We start from the raw sequence: 18,377 nt of genomic DNA on the forward strand, positions 1-18,377 counted from the left end.
CATGTCTCATGCTAACACTTTCCATATTTGGTCCTTCCACTATTTATCAGTGACATTTCTATTTTTTATTCAGTGGCCCCGGTAATGAAGCCCAGATGGCTGAAACATGGACGCATGGTGTGCTGGAGAAGAATTTGATGAAGTTGAACATAATCACTCAAACACTCTGTGTGTATCTGCAGTGGAAAGAAACAGGCATCCAAAAGAGCAGAGGAGAAAAAACACAAAACACAATTTAGTATTTTGTTAATAATATTGCTACTCAGAAACACAAGCAGTCTGACACATAGATATTAGACAGCACTCTCACACACAAACAGGACTGAGGGGCAAGGCCGCAGAAACAAAGCCAAGCATTCCCGTCTGGTGAGTCACGCGAGTACACACATGCACGCTGGCTCATCCCAAAAGCCTGCGCCTTGGGATCCTTCATCAGAAAGCAAGTGAAGCAAAACGAGCTTCTGAGCCAAAAAGGTGAATCAGAACCAGTTTGTAGGAAAGGAGTTTTGAAGGACATGCTGTTTGAGGTGTCATGGAATAAGAAGCTCCTTCACACAGATCCACACCTGAAAGCGTCCTCACAACACCGCAGCAGGCACGTTACGACACAAGCTGCTGCGGTTTCTGTGGACATCATCACAAGATCTGCTGGCATTTTTTTTAATTACTTTTTTTTAAAAATTTTTTTAACCTCCACACTGACAAAGAGTAACACCATGTGTCCCAACATGAGTGTCCTGGAAATATAGCTCAGGGATGAATCCATGCAGGAACACTTCTCTCCATACAGACTGCTGCTATTTCTTAGACTTTGAAAAAAGTTTGGATGGGTGAAAATGATACAATCACTGAAACATTTGCCCTGCAGAAAGTCTTGATATCTAGATTTATCGGATCTATCAATCCAATATTTTTAAAGTCTGACAGAAAAAAGAAGGAACACATTTAGAGTGGCACACATGGTCCACTTTAAAAGTCACATTTGGTCAGGTTAAATGATCTTTATCTTTGAACGCTGTCTCCTGCATGATCCTAAACAACTACACCTTTAAGTAGTGTTGTTTTGCCCACACTTATTCTTTATATCTGTTACTGTTTTCTTTTGAGCTGCATTCATTAAAAGTGAAGCTGCATGTATTAGAGTGTGGTTTTTCTTAGATGAAAAATAGGAGAATTTTGCTGAAAATACTTGAACATGTGGCCGTATCAAGGAGCTGTACAGTTATGGTGCATGATGCCTCTGGTAAGAGCAGAGCTGAAGAGCACGTCTGTGTTCACTCAAGATCAGATTTCAGTCGAAGTGTTTGCACATACAGACAGTCAGGAGCCGGTTCAGCAGGTATTGACTTGCTCCGTCCTGCTGCTCTTTGTGCAGCGACACTATGTAGACAAAAGATGTGCACAATATTTTCACTGAATACTGCACAACATGCAGGCTCCAGTATTTTAACAGAACGTATGTTTAAGAAGCAGGCTTAACATAGTTTTGACTTTGGGTTTTCAAATGATAGAGACAAAGCACGTCATTAAACTGCAAGTGAAAACAGAAGCTCTTTCTAAGAAACACTAATTGTGTTTTCTCTCCAGCAGGGGGCAGTGTTGCAGGCACAATACAGCAGGTTGCATCAGACTGCTAGGAGAACTACTGTAAAGGTTTTTAAGCCTGGTCTTAACAAGCAGAGACTATAATATCCGTTCTATGTGCACACACGCAGCAGCCGACCTTTACCCTGCAGGGGGGCGGAGCTGGAATGACAGCGGCATGATGCATTGACTGTGAGTGCAGCAGAAGCAGCGCTGTCTGTATCAGTGAGAAGAAGAAGTGCTGATGGGAAAGCAGCATGCCCAAAAGATGGAGACCAGCTTGAAAAAAAAAAAAAAGCAGCACAGTCCAACCAAATCAAAACCAGACCAGACTAGACTATACAGCTGGGACCAGGACTGGGACCTCATTGTCTTACCTGGGTCAGTCCTCCCCCTCCTCTGGCGTGATCTCTGTCTCTTTATGTACCACTACTTTGGTCACTGACATGTCAGGATGCTGTTCTTTAGCCTCCTTTATGGCCTGAGCCAGAGCCTACATACAGGGGTGCGGTGCCAGGGGGGGGTCACCAGGGGGAGACAGAAAACGGGGAAGGCGGGGAGGAAGCGGGAATGTTGGATTGTGAGTCAATATGGCAACAGGGAAGCCACTTTAAGCTACAGATGTCAAACCTCCAGCATTTGTTAAAGTCATGTTAAGAGTTAATCATGTTTTTTTTGTTTGTTTTTAATGTCACATGCGGAGAACAGTTCCTGCAAAGATCAGTTTAAGGTCAGCAGGGTTTAAGGGAAACTTCACGGTGGTAGCTCAAATGATAAAATCGACTTTACAAGCAAAGTAAATTAAATAATGCAGAAAGCAGACAGGGAAGAAGAAACAGGACGAAACTATTCTAAGAGACCTCGTCGTGGTCGATGTCTGCGTCTCCTGTGATGACGATCCTCTTCTCAATTCTCGTCTCTGATATTCCTCCTTTCACCGTCTGACAAAAACATGGAGGACTTGAAGTCAGTGTGTGCAGACACAAACATTTGACGACGAGCACTTGAAGCTGTATTACACGTTTACATCAAAGCTTTGTGAGGTTACATTTCTCTGGCAGTGACTGTGATGTTGTCAATAATAACTAATGAGGGGATAGAGGAAAGATCGGTCACAATTGGACCCCTCCCCTTTTCCTTCACAGAAACTACCCGTTATCATTGGCTAAAATGTGAATACTTCCCGACTTCTGTCTGACAGGTAACTGAATATCTCGACTGTCGGATGGTCTAAAGATGATATCATATCACCACGGCTGGAGAACTTAAGAGCTTTTTGAAGGTTACAAAAATAGATTTCCTTTAAATGTATTGACCAAATCATTAAAGGGGAAAAAGACTGGTCGCGATCTCGCTTCGCTGAAAACATCATAAAATCACTGTGCACTGTCAATTTGGTTTCCAAACAAATGTAACACCAGAGACCAATCTGTGATCAAAGGGTTTTTTCTCCTTTAAATGGGTCTGATCAAACTAAGAGCGTGAAGGAAGCACGTTTGTCTTTGGAGCATGACACCAAAGAGAGGCCTCACCTTGGTGATGTGTGTGGTCGTGGTGGTGCTGGAGGTCTCCGAGGTGATGGTCTGAGCACTCAGCAACACCCCGGGGTCTACGTCACCGTTAGTGTCAACCTGTTGAGAAGCAAGACACACGTTTGTTCTCTAGAAAAGATAAAACCAACACTCGGCAGCACATTCAGCGAGCGCACTGATGAACATTAGTCAGCTCTAAATGTTTGCAGACTAAAAGCTGCACTAACAGATTTTTGGACCACTTGTCGGGAAGCTTGCAAGTAGAAGAGCTGAATGGTGGTCCGTATACTGCATGTAGCATGCACCAACCACAAGGCTTCAAGCGCCTCCTTTTCCTTTTCAACATGACTCAACACTCAAACACCTAAAAAAAAATAAAATCCATCTAAAGCTGCTCAAATCTGCACCGCTTCACTCAGTGGCTCTGATACTACATCCTGGAAACAGCTGCTTTAGTTATTCAATGAGGAAGCCTAAACAGGGTTCATAGCAGAGTTTGAGGGAGAAGTAGTTAAAAGGCTTACAGGCGCTGACAGACTGTTGTTTAACTGCCTTACAACTCCTCTTAGTGCTGTGCAGGTTTATTTTAACATGTGGGTTTATTTACATCCCCTTTGCTTTCAAGTTTTTTTTGGAGCTCAAGACTAAAAAAAAAAAAGATTTTTTAAAAATTTTATTATCAATGCATAAAACAATGTCAGTAAAGGTCAGTAGTAAAGTCCCCACGGAGAGCCAAACAGAGCCGAAAATAGAGTGAACAGTGGACGTATATCGATCAGAGTTAGCCCAAACAAAATGAAGGCAAATGTTGTGTTTTGTCTTCTGTGTGTGTGAGTTAAGTTGTTTGCAAAATCAATTTATTTTGTTAAAAGAAAACGTGTTTGCAGCTCGTTTTCTTCTGCTCCCACAAGAATTACTGGAGCTGCTTTCACAGAGCATCAGTGGACAAATTGCAGCCACCTCTCATTCAATACAGAAACCAGAAAAGTTTTGTTGTGTTAGCGTGTACCTCTGCAGACTCATAGGTGATCGTTTTTGTCTCCGTGTGGACCACAGGCGTCTCTTTGGTGGCAGACTCGTCTGCATCAGGGCTCTGAAGGAGGAAAAAAATAAATGGCGGACACAAATAAAACAGCATTCAGAAAAAAGGAGAACAGGACGTAAACCATCTGTCACTGTCACGTTGAAACAAACTGCCATATGTGTCCACTTTTAACTGTTCCCTTTTGTTTTTAAAATAAATCCTCACTTTTGGACATGAAATCAAATGGACACAAATAAATCCCGCATGCTCATGAAAAAGAGCCAAAGACCGTCATTGGAGGGCTTCAGTCTCTAAAAGGAGCATGCAGTCATGCATTAGAGTCCCTGAACCAGTGGAGTTCAGGATACCAATCACAAGGTTTTGATTAAGTCGGTGCACCACATCATGTTCAAAGAAGGTTCCCCCCGATCTGCACAGCAACAAACTGTGACGTTAGGAAGTCGAGACGCAGATCTCCAGTGTGGCCCTTGATCATTAGTGGCAGATTGTGCAGACAGGAGGGGAGAGGGGAGGTGAGGTTACAGGTCTGAGGCCGAGATGACGCCGAGTTACCTCCGACTGAGACGCGGCCAAAGGTGCATACAAAAGCCAGTCGGCTGACGGAGCTGGTTCCGTCAGAGTCTCCTCCTTCAGGTCTCTTTCTGCTTTTTTCAATTCTTCAGTGTGGACTGTTTCTTCGTCTTCTCTTGCTTCTGAAGCCTTCTCGTCTACACAGCCTTCTGCCAGTTCTTCCTCATCATGCTCCTCCTGTTCATCTGCCTCTTCCTCCTCTTCTGAGCTGTCTGCCTGTGCTCGGTGGTATCTCTCTTTCTCAAAGGGCAAAGGTTTCACGGCGGCCTTCTGGCCTTCATTTTCTACATTCACACAGTCACCTCCAGCTTCATCCACTTCCTGAATGCTATCTTCAAACTCTGAGGGAATCTCTTGCTCCTGGAAATACTGCTTTTCATCGGAGAACCGAACTCTCTTTCCATCTACTTCCCCGCGCTCTCTCTCCTCTCCCTTGTTTTCAAAACCTGCTGAATCCTCTTCAACATTCTCTAAACGACTCTCCGCTGCTTCCTCTTCCCTGTGCTCCTCCTCTTTTGACGGCAGACTCGCTTCCTTTTCACAACCTTGGATGCAAGCAGGAGCAACGGTGAATCTGAAACTGTCGTTTGTGTCTTTTGAGGTCAACGCCTCCCCCTCCACATCTGCATCCTCTCCCTCCTCCTCTATTGTTTCCTCTTTTTCCTCCCCCCATGCAGGGCTCACTACTGACACTTCTTGCCCAGCACTGCTGCCAGACATGCTTTCATCATCTTTTGGCCCTGAATGTGTTACTAACGGCTCTTTTTCTGCTTCCATCTCCACATATGCACTCTGCTGAAGTGGCTCTGAAGATGGTGTAACGCCTTGAATAACACTAACAGCTGTTGGATCTCCTGAACAGTCACCACCTGCATCTTCTTCTAAGAGATCTACATGTTCTAACTCCCCCTCTGTAGGTTTCATTTTGTCTGCGAGCTCTGCTGTAGTGCACTCTGCCTCTGTGGTCTGCATATTCACCGTTGGCCCCGTGGACTCGGCTGGCGCTGCCTCTGTCTCCTTGGCAACCACCACTTCCTCCCCTGGATCAGGTGAAGTCTGTGAATGAGAAATGGACCATTAGGTGACGTTTAAGCTTCATTATGTCTAGAAACGGTTCACATTTCCAACCAGAGCTGAACATGTGGATTATACATTTCCAGACTTTCATCGTGTACAGCCAGAAATGCACGTTTTTAAAAACAATATGTGTCAGATGCATAAAAACCAACACAGTGTCAGATTCCTGGAAGGACCAGAGAGGAGCGGTCACCTTTTGAGAAGAGGAAACCCATCCCAGCGTGGACTGATGGGACAGAGGGATGGACAGACAGAAGAGGAGAGAGAAAAGAAAACAGTCAAAACTCACACGACACAGAGACAGAGAGAGAGAGAGAGAGAGAGAGAGAGAGCGAGAGGGAGAGGGAGAGAGAGAGAGAGAGAGAGAGAGAGAGAGAGAGAAATGAAAGCTCTAAAAAAAGTAAATAATATATGGATTGTATGGAATACCATCATAGAGCCCGTTAAGTCCGCTGAAACTAATGCCATGTCCAACAAATCTTAAAAGCTCTAACAAAAAATCCGCATTTGGAATCGCTGAATCCAGCAGGAACAAATTTGAAATAATCAGCTTTTAGAAAACTGCTCAGTGAGAACAGTGAAACCTCTTTTTAGGTAGACCCATACAATTGTTTCCATAACTCGCTACGGAGGCAGAGAGGGGGATTTTGGAGGATGAGGTGAGGTGGGGAAAAGCTGCAGCGGTGGCACGGAGCCAGGTCTGTGAAGTCACCGCCTTCAGGGAACTGATAACGGAGCTGAAAGAAAGGGGGATGCAGCAGCTGAGCAAAACGATAGAGGAAAAAAAACTCAACAAACAGGAGCCTGCCAGAGCCCCCGTTTCTTTCCCTTATCAGCTGTGGGAGCCGGCTGCGACGGCATGGTGGGCTGTTTGAGCCGTCAACAAACTCAGAAATAACACTGTCTTGAAAAAAACAACAAAAAAACCAAACAGAAGCAGCAGGTTTGATTGCAACAGAAACGGGCTGTTTGGCGAGCGTGAGAGAAAAAACGTTGGGTGTTAGGGGGACCGTTAGCCATGCACAGCGCTGGGTTACACTCTGGTTAGACTGGTTTTCTCTGCTGCTGGAGGGAAGGCAATGAGGTGGTGGAGATGTGGAGGGAGGTAGCCAGAACTTTTTTTCCTTTTAGTAGTCATACAGTACCACTGCTAAAGATGTCGTCGAAGACTCAGAGACTGCGACATGATTCAGGCCGGACATTGACTTCTCCATCTGGACCTCCTGGAGAGTGAACATTTCTGCTTTCTCTCTCACTTCCTTTGTTGCAGCGCCGATGATCTTTGAGGTCTCTGTCTTCACCTCCTCAGAAATCCACGATGCCATGGCCTTTTTAGGCGAATCGGTACCTTTAATCTGAGTCATGTCATCAGCTTTTATCTCAACCTTTAGACTTGATGTTTTAACTACAGCGCCGTCTTTAACATCAGACGGTTCTTCTTCCTCTTTGGAAGTCCCGTTCTCTTCAATTTCCACCTCTTCTTGGACTTCAGCCTCTTCTTTTTCACCCTCAGCACTCGTCTCGATGCCCTCTGCGTCGTCCCTCTCCTCCGCCTCCTTCAAAATAATAAGTGTTCCTTTCTTGTCACTGATGGCCTGGGACACTTCCTGTCTGACAGCTCCCGGGCTGATCTTCCCCGTCGACCTCTCCGACACCTCCTCGTGGGAGTCGGGGGTTTTCTCCTCCACCTCCCTGAGGGTCCCATCCATGAAGACATCATCGTCCATAGTGGTTGACAGACTGATCCCGTGGGGCCCCGAGGAGGTGCCCAAATCTGTTAGCAGACTATCCGCCACGTATTTCACCAGATATCCCGCCGCCTGGGGAGACACTCGGCTTATTGGACATGCATCGTTCAAATTAGAAGACAGAGAGCATCACACAGCCAAGATGGTGAGTATAAGCTTCAGAGAACATAGATATAGAAAAAACACACAAACAAACAGAAGGAAGTATTTGTCAAAAGATGCTAGCTGAGTTGTGTGATCTCTTACTGAACAATGAGAGTGATGAGTAAAGCTTGATTTTCTTTTCTTATGGGTCCCTTTGCTTTATTTATGTAGAGCGTTTTCACCTCTTCATGCCCATAACTAATGACCTTTCATGTGGGGAAAATACCAATATTTAAATCTGGTTAATAAATATAAAAGTGATTTTAAAGGCAGGGCTGGTAATAATCTCTTGATACACTTTTTTAAGATTTTGGTTGAAATTTTTTAGTTATTATAGTTATTTCAGTTATAAACCTGTCAAAACTTCAGCCGATGTCTGCCACGAGGTACCAATCTGATGAGCCAATCACGCCTCCCCGTCTCCCTGCTCGTTTTGGACCCCACACTCAAAACATGAGCTGAGGTCTGCTTCTGGACCAATGGCTCTGGTGAATGTCAGAGAGGGGCGTGGCTTTTGAGGGACCAAAGAGGGAACGCTGCTTTCAAAATGATGCCAGTTTTCAAAAATGTCCAACCCTGTCTTTAAAAAGACAAGAAGTTCTTGAGGTCAAATAAAACGGATAAGCGCTTAATGTGATTTCATGCTAATTACGCCCCGATGTCGTGCTGATATGTAAGATACCACATGAAGCCTTACTGGTAGCCGTAGCACAGCTCAGTTTCAGCTTTGACACCGATCCAGTCTCTGTTTATGCGAGGCAGGTTGTGACAATGCTAATGCTACCAGCTCTATCACATGAGGATGACGTTTAAAGAGATCGGAGGGAAAAGATACACATCAAGTAGGACAAGAACTTCACCGGAGTCCGATATGTCTGCAGCTGGATGGACACAAAAAGACAAAACAGAAGACCATACTAATGCCAGTACATGTTGAAAAAGAAACACTGGTGGCAGTTTACCTCAGTGACCTTAGTGTCCTCCTCCTTCGTCTCTTGTCCTTCAGCCGGCTCCCCTTCAGTCTAAAGAAACAGAAAAAAACATCATGTCACACAGATTAAGACCAGGACATGTTTTCCAAACTTTGCAAAAGAATCGTCTCCTTCCTGCTTCAGTCGGACCTGTTTGACGTCAGTGATAAGACCTCAGACGCTTCAGTTAGAGCCGCTCATGTGAGCTTTTTTTTTTAGGTTCATCACGTTACGTTACACAGCAGAGGCGGAGAGAAGAAAAAAAAAAAACAACAAAAAAAAAACTGCACACAGACCACAACAATCACATTACTGATTAATGATTGGCCCATTCTTTGCCGGGACAAATGGATATGTTAATCAGCTGCTGATGAGATATATTGAAGCTGTAAAGGTGACAGTGGTGAAGAGAGGCTCATTTACGGGAACGCTAACTTTGTAGATTAATTCTCCTCATAACGACGTCCATAATCTTTATTATTAATATCCTCTGAAGATCAAGTATACTGCAGCAGACTCATTTTGAAGTTAAAATATACAGCTTCAGCCCCATTATGAATGTCTGATTTAATGCACCGTGTCATAATACTCTTAGGATTGATGCCTTTGTTAAAGCCAAAATCTCCTCTAACATGATGTCATGCCTCACAGACACACACACACAAGCCGTCATTCAGTCGTCTGTGGACTGCAGCTTACGTCCAGCGGTTCTATCATCGGTGCTTCGTCCAGTCTGGGCGAGCGCACAGGGGACGAGGTGAGTCTCTTCTCCCACTCTGTCAGGCCCGGAGAGCTGCTGCCCGTCTCCAGGAAGGAGCGCTTCAGTTCGCTGATGTTTGTCTGGTGCTTGACCATCTCTTCCGGAGGCGAGTTGTCCTACAGTAGCCGGCCAATCATGACACAAGGAGATGAGGCCCGGAGCAGAGCGACGGGAACGACGGCCATGCTTAGTGTACGCAACGGTAGCTTGCATATCCCCCCCCCCCCCCCCAAAAAAAAACCTCCAAGAAAAGTTTGGAGGCATAAAATGCGGTTCTGTAATTGTCTTAAGATCACCCATTAATAAAGAAATGGACCGCATGATACCCAGCATTCCTTGTGTTTATGTAGCACAGGCCTGTTTAGCAGGCTGTGCAGGCTACCTGAGCAACAGCTAGCAAAAAAACAGCAACCAAAAGAAAGCAAAAGGCACGGCAGCTGCAACTGAAAGAGTAACAGCTTGTACTTAAATGCTTTGGATGCATTTAGGACCAGCGTCACGGAATGACAAAAATGATTTCATGCATTCAATCTTAGCTGTTAGCTCGGAGGTTTAGTCGGGCACAACACTCCCAAATCTTATCAGAGGTTACGGCCTCACTCGCACACACTTTTATTTGAGTTGTTTCATTTCTCACAGTAAGTTCTTTGGGATGCTCACAGCACAGACTCTGTTAGATAAAACCAAGGTCACTCTTTTTGTTTCCAGAGCTACTGCTATGTTAGACCCATCTGTTATCGACGGGGATTCCTCAAACCAATCGCACTCTGATGCAGACAACATTCATGCATCCGACTTCTTACCAACCTCGAGCATCAGATTACTATGCTTGATAAAAACGTTTTCCCCTCTTACTCGTCTTATGAAACTATACTGCAAAGACAAAAGAAGGGACAAGAGATGTAGTGGAAGGATTCTGTGCTCGTTCATGCTGAAGAGGACAAATTGGAGGGCTTGTCTTCTTCTGTAAGGTTAACAAGAACAGGAGGAAATAATTCAGCCCGCTGAAAAGTAAGAACTAATAAAAAACCTTCAAAAACGTTGACATGTGATCCTTTGGTTCCAGCAATAAGAAAAATAAATATGACACGACTTCTGCATCTGCATACAAAAACACAGCTTCGATGGCTTTTAGAAGCAGCGGCAGCTTTAGGGCAGCAGTCTGTGAAGTGGGATCAGTGGTCGGTGAGCTGTGTGCTGTGAGAGTAAAAGTGTTTACAAAAGGCAAGAGCAGGCAAGCAAAGGTGGCGAGACGGCACAGAACGAATGAATGACGGCGGATGTTTGAATGGCTCAGTGCATCTGATGGTGGTGGTTTGATGCACTGAGCAGGGCCATGAAGCGAGCCCAGTGTACCTGAGTCGGCATCTCAGAGTCCTCATCTGCTTCCGACTGAAGGCGAGTAGAGAGGAGAGAAGAGAGAGTGTGAGTGGAAGAAGTCATTAAAAAGGAAAATCAGGTGGACAGAGAGGAAACAAGGGGCGGCAAGCAGACAGGTAAAAGAAGTCAGTCATGTGGTTGGATTGAAAAATGTCACACGAATGGATTTTTCTTTAAACCCGAAGCCCTGAACACTTTGTACATTTAAAGTCTCGAAGGGTAGTGTTCCGATTTTAGAGCCTCAAGTTGTGAGAAATGGATCAAGCACTTTGACCGTCTGCAGTCACAAATGTTCAAACTGCATCATTTAGAGAACTTTAAAACCTCATCTAAACTTAAGCAATGTTACTGTACAATCTCCCTTTTGCTTCCTCTTTCAAAATAAAATAACGTTAGGCTCAATATGCAGCTTCCGTCTCAGTCTTTCAGCTTACATATGCAGGTAAGTGTTACATGATGAAGGTTTTGTTCACCTGCGTCTGTAATAGAGCACCATGGGTTTAAAAGTTGATTTGGAAAAGTTGATAACGCCACATCGAGATTGATAACGGTTTCATGTGCTGTCCAAGAATCACAGCTGGAGGAAGCTCTATGAAGGAGCATTCAGCAAACTTCACTTCCCATGAGCCCTTGCTGTTTGTAGGCTAAAGGTCACAATCTACAGAGGAGACCGTAACGGCAGAAAATGACTGAAGACTGGAGAGGGTTTAAAAGCAGCTTGAGATACAAGTTGTTCATTTTAAGGATATGAATGAGCATAATATTACTACAAACAGTGAAGTGCTCTCCTCACTACCAATGTACATTTTCTGTTGTAATATGAAAGGGCCTGCAGCTTCACATGAAGAGGATGGTAACTGTGACAGAATGAGCTACAGATATGCTTTGAACTGGAGGTCACACCAGACATGACTCAGACTCCATATTTAAACTAACTTAGTGCTAAAGAAGACATGGTGATAAAACAAGGCCGCACATAAAGAAGTCATGAGCATAACAAGATGTAATGCATGCATTAAGAGATAGCATCCATGATTCAGCATCTCTTCATTTCTCTGCTCAGTCAGAATGTATTCATGATTTAATCATGATGTGTCTCCGTGTACAAACCTCTGTCATCTCTCCATCAAAGGCAAAGTCAGTTTGTTCGCTGTCGGTCTGCTTTCACAAACAGACCACAACCGATCCGAGCGGCAAGCAGGAAAAACGACAAGAAGTCAACTTGTAAACTCTTGAAAATGTATTCATCACTAAAACAAGACTCTTCATAACCACACATGGAACAAATGGAAATGCGTTTTCTTTAGGCTTCACGTTGTCAGACCACACTACGAGTATAAATCAGGAATCTACATTTAAAACAAAACAAACAAAAAAACAATAAAAGCAAATGAAAAGTAAGCAAGCAAAACAGACTCAGAGGAAGTTACAACCTTCGGTCAGTCACTTTGACGTTTCACTGTTAAACTGAGTTTTCTTTAAATTTGGATGAGCTAAATCCTGGTGCAAAATTAGATCACTTTTTTTATTTTATTTTATTTTTTTTAAAAATCGATTATTTTGTGGCTGGTTAAACCCACAACAACATTCCTTGTTTCCTGACTTTCAGGCCCTCCCCTCCTCTTCATGCATGTGGACAGGATGCATTTAAATGGCACAGCCTCTCTGCCACGCCGCCTGGATTACATTACAGCACAATGTTCAATCGTGATTCAACTCAGGCAAACAAGTCAAATGATGCCGCCTTACAGAAAGCTGCTTGGAGCCTTGTTGAAGTTGAATAATTTAATTTGCGCTGCTTTGCTTGACTAAGAAAGTGATGCAGAGAGGCTGTGAGTGCATACATACATATGGAAGTGTTTGCATGCAGATGGCGTTGATCTGGTGGCAGTCACGTTCTTTACCGTTAAGTCGTAGATGGAGATGACAGTACTGAGATGGGTTAGGCCAAAAGTTGATAATATGAGGATAATTAAGTGCTGTAATTTGTCATTATCTTTAACAAACAAGCTCAGACAAGTGTGGAAATAAGTCCTCAATTTACAGCTTTATATGCCAGCATGCCAGTGGAAATCTTTCCTGCTAAAATGTTATTGTGGCTGCAAAAAGTGCACGCAAAAATGCCCCAGAAATAATTGTGATCTCAGCCTGATGCTGGTAAAAAAAAAAAAAAGTCCTGACTGTGATCAATCTTTGCGTCGAAGCCTCAGAGTGAAACAAATCAAATACAAGTCTCTCTACATGAAATAGTGAGGCATACAGGTTCATCTCTGTGTACTTGTGATGGTGATGATGATGATGAGGATGAGTCTACAGGATGACGAGTGTGAGCGGGCAGAGATGAGGTTCTGAAAGTAGGAGCACTGACAGACACTGGGACAGACACAGTCTCCAGGTCGGCTCTGCACTGGTGAAACAGCAGAGCAGGATACAGGACAGGTGAGAAGGGGTTAACTGTCATAATGAACTGTTACTCTGAACTCGAGGCGGGTACTGAAACATACAGGCGTACGCATAACACACACCTCCTCTTCCTCTGAACTGTCATGGTCATGGTAGCCATTTGCTAAGGAGGCGGTCAGGGAGGCGGCCTTGGGCTCCAGGTAGCAGAGACACAGCGCCAGGGGGAAGGAGAGCGTGAGGGCATATGGGACGGAGAAGGAGGTGGACAGGAGGAAGAAAAAGATGAAGAGGAAGCACGGGATGAGCGAGGGTGACTTTATGGGCAGGAAGTTGTGCGCGCACTCAGGAAGGAAGCGCATCTCTGACAGATCAGGGAAGGTGATGTAGCCGTCGTCGTCCAGGAAGGAGGACAGGTCAGGCAGGTGCAGGGAGAAGGAGAAGAGCGTGCCGCCGCGGCTCTTGCCCTGCTCCAGCCTCTGCTTGCGCGCCAAGAGCAGCAACGCCTGCTCGTCCAGCAGGGCCGCCTTGCGGTCGGCGAGGGCTTGCCGGCGGCGGCACCCGTCGCCGTTCTTGGCCGGGCTGACCGACGAGGCCCGCTTACGCGTGTTCTCCCTGCGCCTTCGCCGCACTTTGGTGGATGTAACAGGAGATGAGGGGAGTGAGAGCTCAGAGCGGAGGGGGTCACTTGTGTACACACGAGAGGAGCACTGATGGAGACAGGTGTCAACAAAAAGATGACGCGTGTGTGTTTAAATGGAGAGAGGCGAAGGGGAAAGGGGGCGAATGCGCATGAGCAAACACACAAGTATAGTGTAGGGTCAAAGGAAGGACAAGAAAAGAAAAGCTAATTAGTAAAGCGCACACAAGATGAGAAGCACTTCAGCATTGTCTACTGCAGAGGGTTAAGCTGAAAGCAACCGGGAAATCTCATCAGCCATACGGAGTATTTAAAATAAGAAAAAAACAAACAAACAAACAAACAAACAAACTCAAATCTCCAAACAGAACGTTCAAAGATGCAGCAGCTTCTCAAAACCGACATTTACTACTTTGAGCATATTAGTCTCTCTTTGAACCAAACACAGAATCTATCAGGAAGTTCACTGAACTGAGCCCGGTCAGAGAGAGGTTTACCTTCGTGTCGTGTCTGAGCGGTGTTGTGACAGCTGGTTCCGGCGTCTCCGCAGCATCCATCCGAGCGTCCTCCCGCTCCGCCTTCTCTTCCTCGGCCTTCTTCTCCGTCGTTACTGTGGTGATGAGGTCTCCTTTGGCGATGACTTTGGCTGTTCCGTCAGCGCTGCTGTCCTTCATCAGGGTCTCGTGGTTCTCCATGATTGGTGCTGGAGGATGGGAAGACAAAGATGGATGTGATGGACTGGGACCTTCAAATAGACGCTGCTGGTCTGCTTTGAAACCCAAGCACACGCGTGAGCCGAAAAACAAAAAAACAACAACAACAAAAAAACACACACAAAGACAGGCAACAGTACATTGTTGTTATCATAGCCATTGTTCCACTGTCAGTGCACGCTGTTTAGCTATGAAGGTTTTCAGGTGTAAAATGTTCAGAAAAAAGAAAAAGTAATTTGAATGTGTAAGAAAGTTTTCTGACATGAAAAGAGGCAGCAGCAGCATATTTCAAAGAGAAAAGTTTCCCCTTTAGCTAGAAGAGACATGCTGAACAATCATCTCTAAAATTAGGATTAATCAAAACGACCCAAGAGGAGTTTAAAAATATCCCGGATTTAAAATAAACTGGTTAAATGATTGTGAAGGTTTTTTTTTGGATTAGCAGCAGTTGGACTAGGATGGCACATGTGGGCCGTCATAAATCGAGACCCTCGACTCCTTCTCACCTCCATCTAAGCTGCGGGACATGTTGTAGCGTTTGCTGGAGGTGCGTTCAAAGAGCGGAGCCGGTCTGATGATCTGGGAGCTGGCCCTGCGGGTCTGAGCCTGCGTCCTGCCGCTGTATCGAAACTTCGAGCCGAGACTCAGGAACTTCTTTGGGGGAGCCTCTGGGGACACGAGCCTGTCACAATTCACAAACATGTTGAGGATATGCACTGCGTGACTTTAAAACTCATTTAAATAGTCTACAGAGGCCGCTTCACGCTCGGCTCGCTTCTCAAAAGAACTCACAGGAGAGCGTTTGTTTTTTAGAACAGTAAAAAGTAACTTTGCATCAGTTTCAGGCTGCTTCAACAAATGTGTCTATTTCAACACAACAGAACCATCTAACATGTTCATTTGTAATTTCATGTCAACAGGCCTGTGATCAATACATACAAAGGATGTCAAAGATGGAAGTGAAGTGATGGGTTCATACATCACAGCCTGTGACTCTGACCCTGCTGGCAGGATAACCATCAAACAACCATCACGTCAAAGATCCTATATTTCTTACCTGAAGAAGGTGTGGTGCTCGACACAGACCTTCCAGAGCCTTTTGGCGGCGCGATGATTTGGAAGCTTGAAACCAATTGTGCTTTCAAACTGCTCAAACTGATCAAGGACAAAAGGGAAATCAGAGAGAGAGAGAGAGAGAGACACACACACAGAGAGAGAGAGTTGATAATGGCATGCGGGTGGGGAGCCACAGGTCGGTTTGCACCACCAGACATTCAACAATTTCCTGATTATATGTCCCAATCCAGTGTTTATATTTTACTCTAAAACTGCTTAAAGTACCCAGTAAGCCCAAACATTCCAGTTTAAACAAGTTATCTCGTTCTGCTTCTACTTCCACTTCCTTTATCATATTTGAGTAAAGTCAGTGTGGAGAAGTTGTGTGGGGAAATTTGAGGCAGAATTCGAACAGAAAACATTCATCTTAGAAAGCCGTTTCTAATCAGCACTTTAGAAGTGCGGTGCAGCTGCTGAACAGAAGCCAATATGACAGCGGCTGTGATGGGAGCTTAACATGATAACACAGCACAAAGAGTCTGGGACAGATCCATCGTAACCACAGGTACACATTTAATAAAAACACCTGGACTCTCTCTTGGTCTGACCGAGCAGTTTATCGCTGTAAATACATTCAGCTTCTGTAGACCTCACCTCGCCCGGTCGGATCTTGATGTAGAAGTTATTCCTCTTGTAGGAGATCTTGAGGATTTTGGGCCAAGCAAACCTGTTGATCCGCAACCTGTCTCTGTAGATGAGCAGGCCACTTGCACAAACCCCCAGCATTATCTCCACACCCTCGGAGTCCTGAAAAACAACAAATCAAGGGGAAAACGATTACTTCAATGAAACTCCTTCACACGTCTCCCTTTGGTATCACAGAATCCTGATAGTCTTAAAGAACAAGCCCCCGATTATAAATGGCTCTTTTTCTGACTGTCCCATACAAAATACACTACAGGATATAGGGGAAGTTGAGGAGCCAGATGCACAGCAGGGGGGAAGAGGTATTTATCCGAGTCTAGTTTTTTGGTAATAACAGGGTAAAGCAGGCAGGTGGAGAATGGAATCAGGCATGTGGCGCTCTTATCTTCTCTATGCAGGCTGTGGTGACGTTGAAGAAAGACTCGAGGGTGACTCGAAGGCAAAAGCAACAGTGAAGTGTTGGTAAATGGAGGATGAAGCACTAGACTATGCACAAGAGGGTGAAACCAATGATGATGTTGTTCAGTGAGCGAAGCGCTGGACCAAAGCGGAACCCTAAGAAAACTGCTGCATCGACAACCTTCGTATGTAACCATGCACATGTAGAAAGTCATCACACACACACGCAGGTAAGCAGATGAATTGCAGCCTCTTACCTCTCCCTCAGCTGGAGCCAAGCACTCATAGAGCTTCCCTACCAACTTTGCATTTAATGAGAAAGGAGAAAAGACAGATGTTTTTTTCTTGGTGTATGAAAACTTTTAAACGCTGAGCACTGATCTCTGCTCACTTTGATCTCTGTCGTCTCCTCTTTTTAATCTGGATCTGTGAAGGCAATATCCTCCCCCATCACTCATGCCTGTATCAATTTTGTCTTTCAAAGTGCTTACGATAACGGATTTATATCAAAACTGTAGACATTCATTTCCCTTTACGATGACAGCAGTTGGACTACTGTAATCCAGCTCTCCCTCTGCTCGTCTGTGCCCTGGTGATACATTCTGATCCCATCTGGCCAGCGAGAGATTAGTAACAGCGAGAAAATCATTCAACTCAGGCTGGGCTCCTGGGCTCCTGGGCTCCTGGGCTCCAGACCCCCCCCCCCCCCCCCCCCCCCCCCCCACCTCCTCGCCACCCATCCTTCAGCCTATGACTCCACAGAGGCAGCAGTGACGTGTCAGTCAATCAGCGAGACAGCAGTGGCATGTTAAACTGAAGCAGCCGGGATGTTTTTGAAGCGGTGGTGTTGTGGTGGTAAGCGTTACTATCGAGTGCGTGAGTGAAATGTGTCGGCCTCCTCTTGCACAAAGAAACGACACAAACCCCTGTACTGAACACACAAACGTGCACTGTCTCTGAGCTGCCTCCTGGTGAACCAGTTAAAGGGACCTTTTGGGAAACAAGCTGATTGGCCTTTAAGTGTGGATTTGTGTAAACGGACAATAGCATTGACATGTAGCACAGTTAAGAAAACAAGCAGCTTGAGTTAGTCACGTTTAGTTCAGCTTCGCATAAAGACGAGAAATCTGAAAAAATGGCTCTGTCCAAGGATCAGACAATTTAGCATTTCAATTTAAATATTGTTATTAAAAATAAAAATAAAATAAATAAATGTATTGAAAATAAATATATATTTTTTTAACCCTTAAATACCATGTTGACATTTGATCCATTTTTAGTCTTCGGCTAAGCTAAGCTAAACTAATCCCATTGTGACTGAAGGTTTCATTTGAGACATCAGAGTAGGATTGATTTTTATCTTTTTCCTTTCGGTATGAAATGGATTAAGTGTCCCTCTCCTAAACGTTCCATTCAAAGAGGTTTCAAAGGTTAAGAGTAAAACCTTTCGTCTCCAGATTTCTTAAAAAACATTTTAAACACCCAAATGGAAGACATCTTTATGTTCTAGATGATTCTGTTCTGGACGACTTTATACTTTTTCACACTAACATGGGGGAAATAAGTTCAAAACTTTGGTGTATCACTTTTTAACAAAACTTTAAAAGCAGCAACTTGACATTTCCAGGTATGATGATGACATCAAACTAATTG

The 18,377-nt window shown here is 44.7% G+C and overlaps 1 protein-coding gene across 9 annotated transcripts in view; it reads right to left on the minus strand.

Moving 5' to 3' along the window:
* Positions 1-6: 6 nt before the first annotated feature.
* The window catches only part of epb41l3b (erythrocyte membrane protein band 4.1-like 3b), a 48,343-nt gene continuing 29,972 nt past the window's right edge, over positions 7-18,377 (minus strand). For 3 of the 9 annotated variants that reach the window (XM_079349087.1, XM_079349085.1, XM_079349084.1), the window contains exons 9-25: positions 16,982-17,026; positions 16,275-16,427; positions 15,622-15,719; positions 15,071-15,246; positions 14,349-14,554; positions 13,337-13,921; positions 11,922-11,969; positions 10,788-10,823; positions 9,371-9,547; positions 8,663-8,722; positions 6,954-7,628; positions 6,002-6,034; positions 5,710-5,787; positions 4,126-4,209; positions 3,117-3,215; positions 2,445-2,525; positions 7-2,077 (exon numbers count right to left, since the gene is read on the minus strand). In XM_079349087.1, coding sequence (XP_079205213.1) covers positions 1,967-2,077; positions 2,445-2,525; positions 3,117-3,215; positions 4,126-4,209; positions 5,710-5,787; positions 6,002-6,034; positions 6,954-7,628; positions 8,663-8,722; positions 9,371-9,547; positions 10,788-10,823; positions 11,922-11,969; positions 13,337-13,921; positions 14,349-14,554; positions 15,071-15,246; positions 15,622-15,719; positions 16,275-16,427; positions 16,982-17,026 — 2,745 coding nt within the window. In that variant the 3' untranslated portion in view covers positions 7-1,966. Of the gene's footprint in view, positions 2,078-2,444; positions 2,526-3,116; positions 3,216-4,125; positions 4,210-5,709; positions 5,788-6,001; positions 6,035-6,953; positions 7,629-8,662; positions 8,723-9,370; positions 9,548-10,238; positions 10,305-10,787; positions 10,824-11,921; positions 11,970-13,336; positions 13,922-14,348; positions 14,555-15,070; positions 15,247-15,621; positions 15,720-16,274; positions 16,428-16,981; positions 17,027-18,377 lie in introns of all 9 variants that reach the window. The other 6 variants (XM_079349086.1, XM_079349088.1, XM_079349091.1 and 3 more) reach the window with 6 other exon arrangements.

Source organism: Symphodus melops (assembly GCF_947650265.1).
Source record: "Symphodus melops genome assembly, chromosome: 7".
Taxonomy (NCBI): domain Eukaryota; kingdom Metazoa; phylum Chordata; class Actinopteri; order Labriformes; family Labridae; genus Symphodus; species Symphodus melops.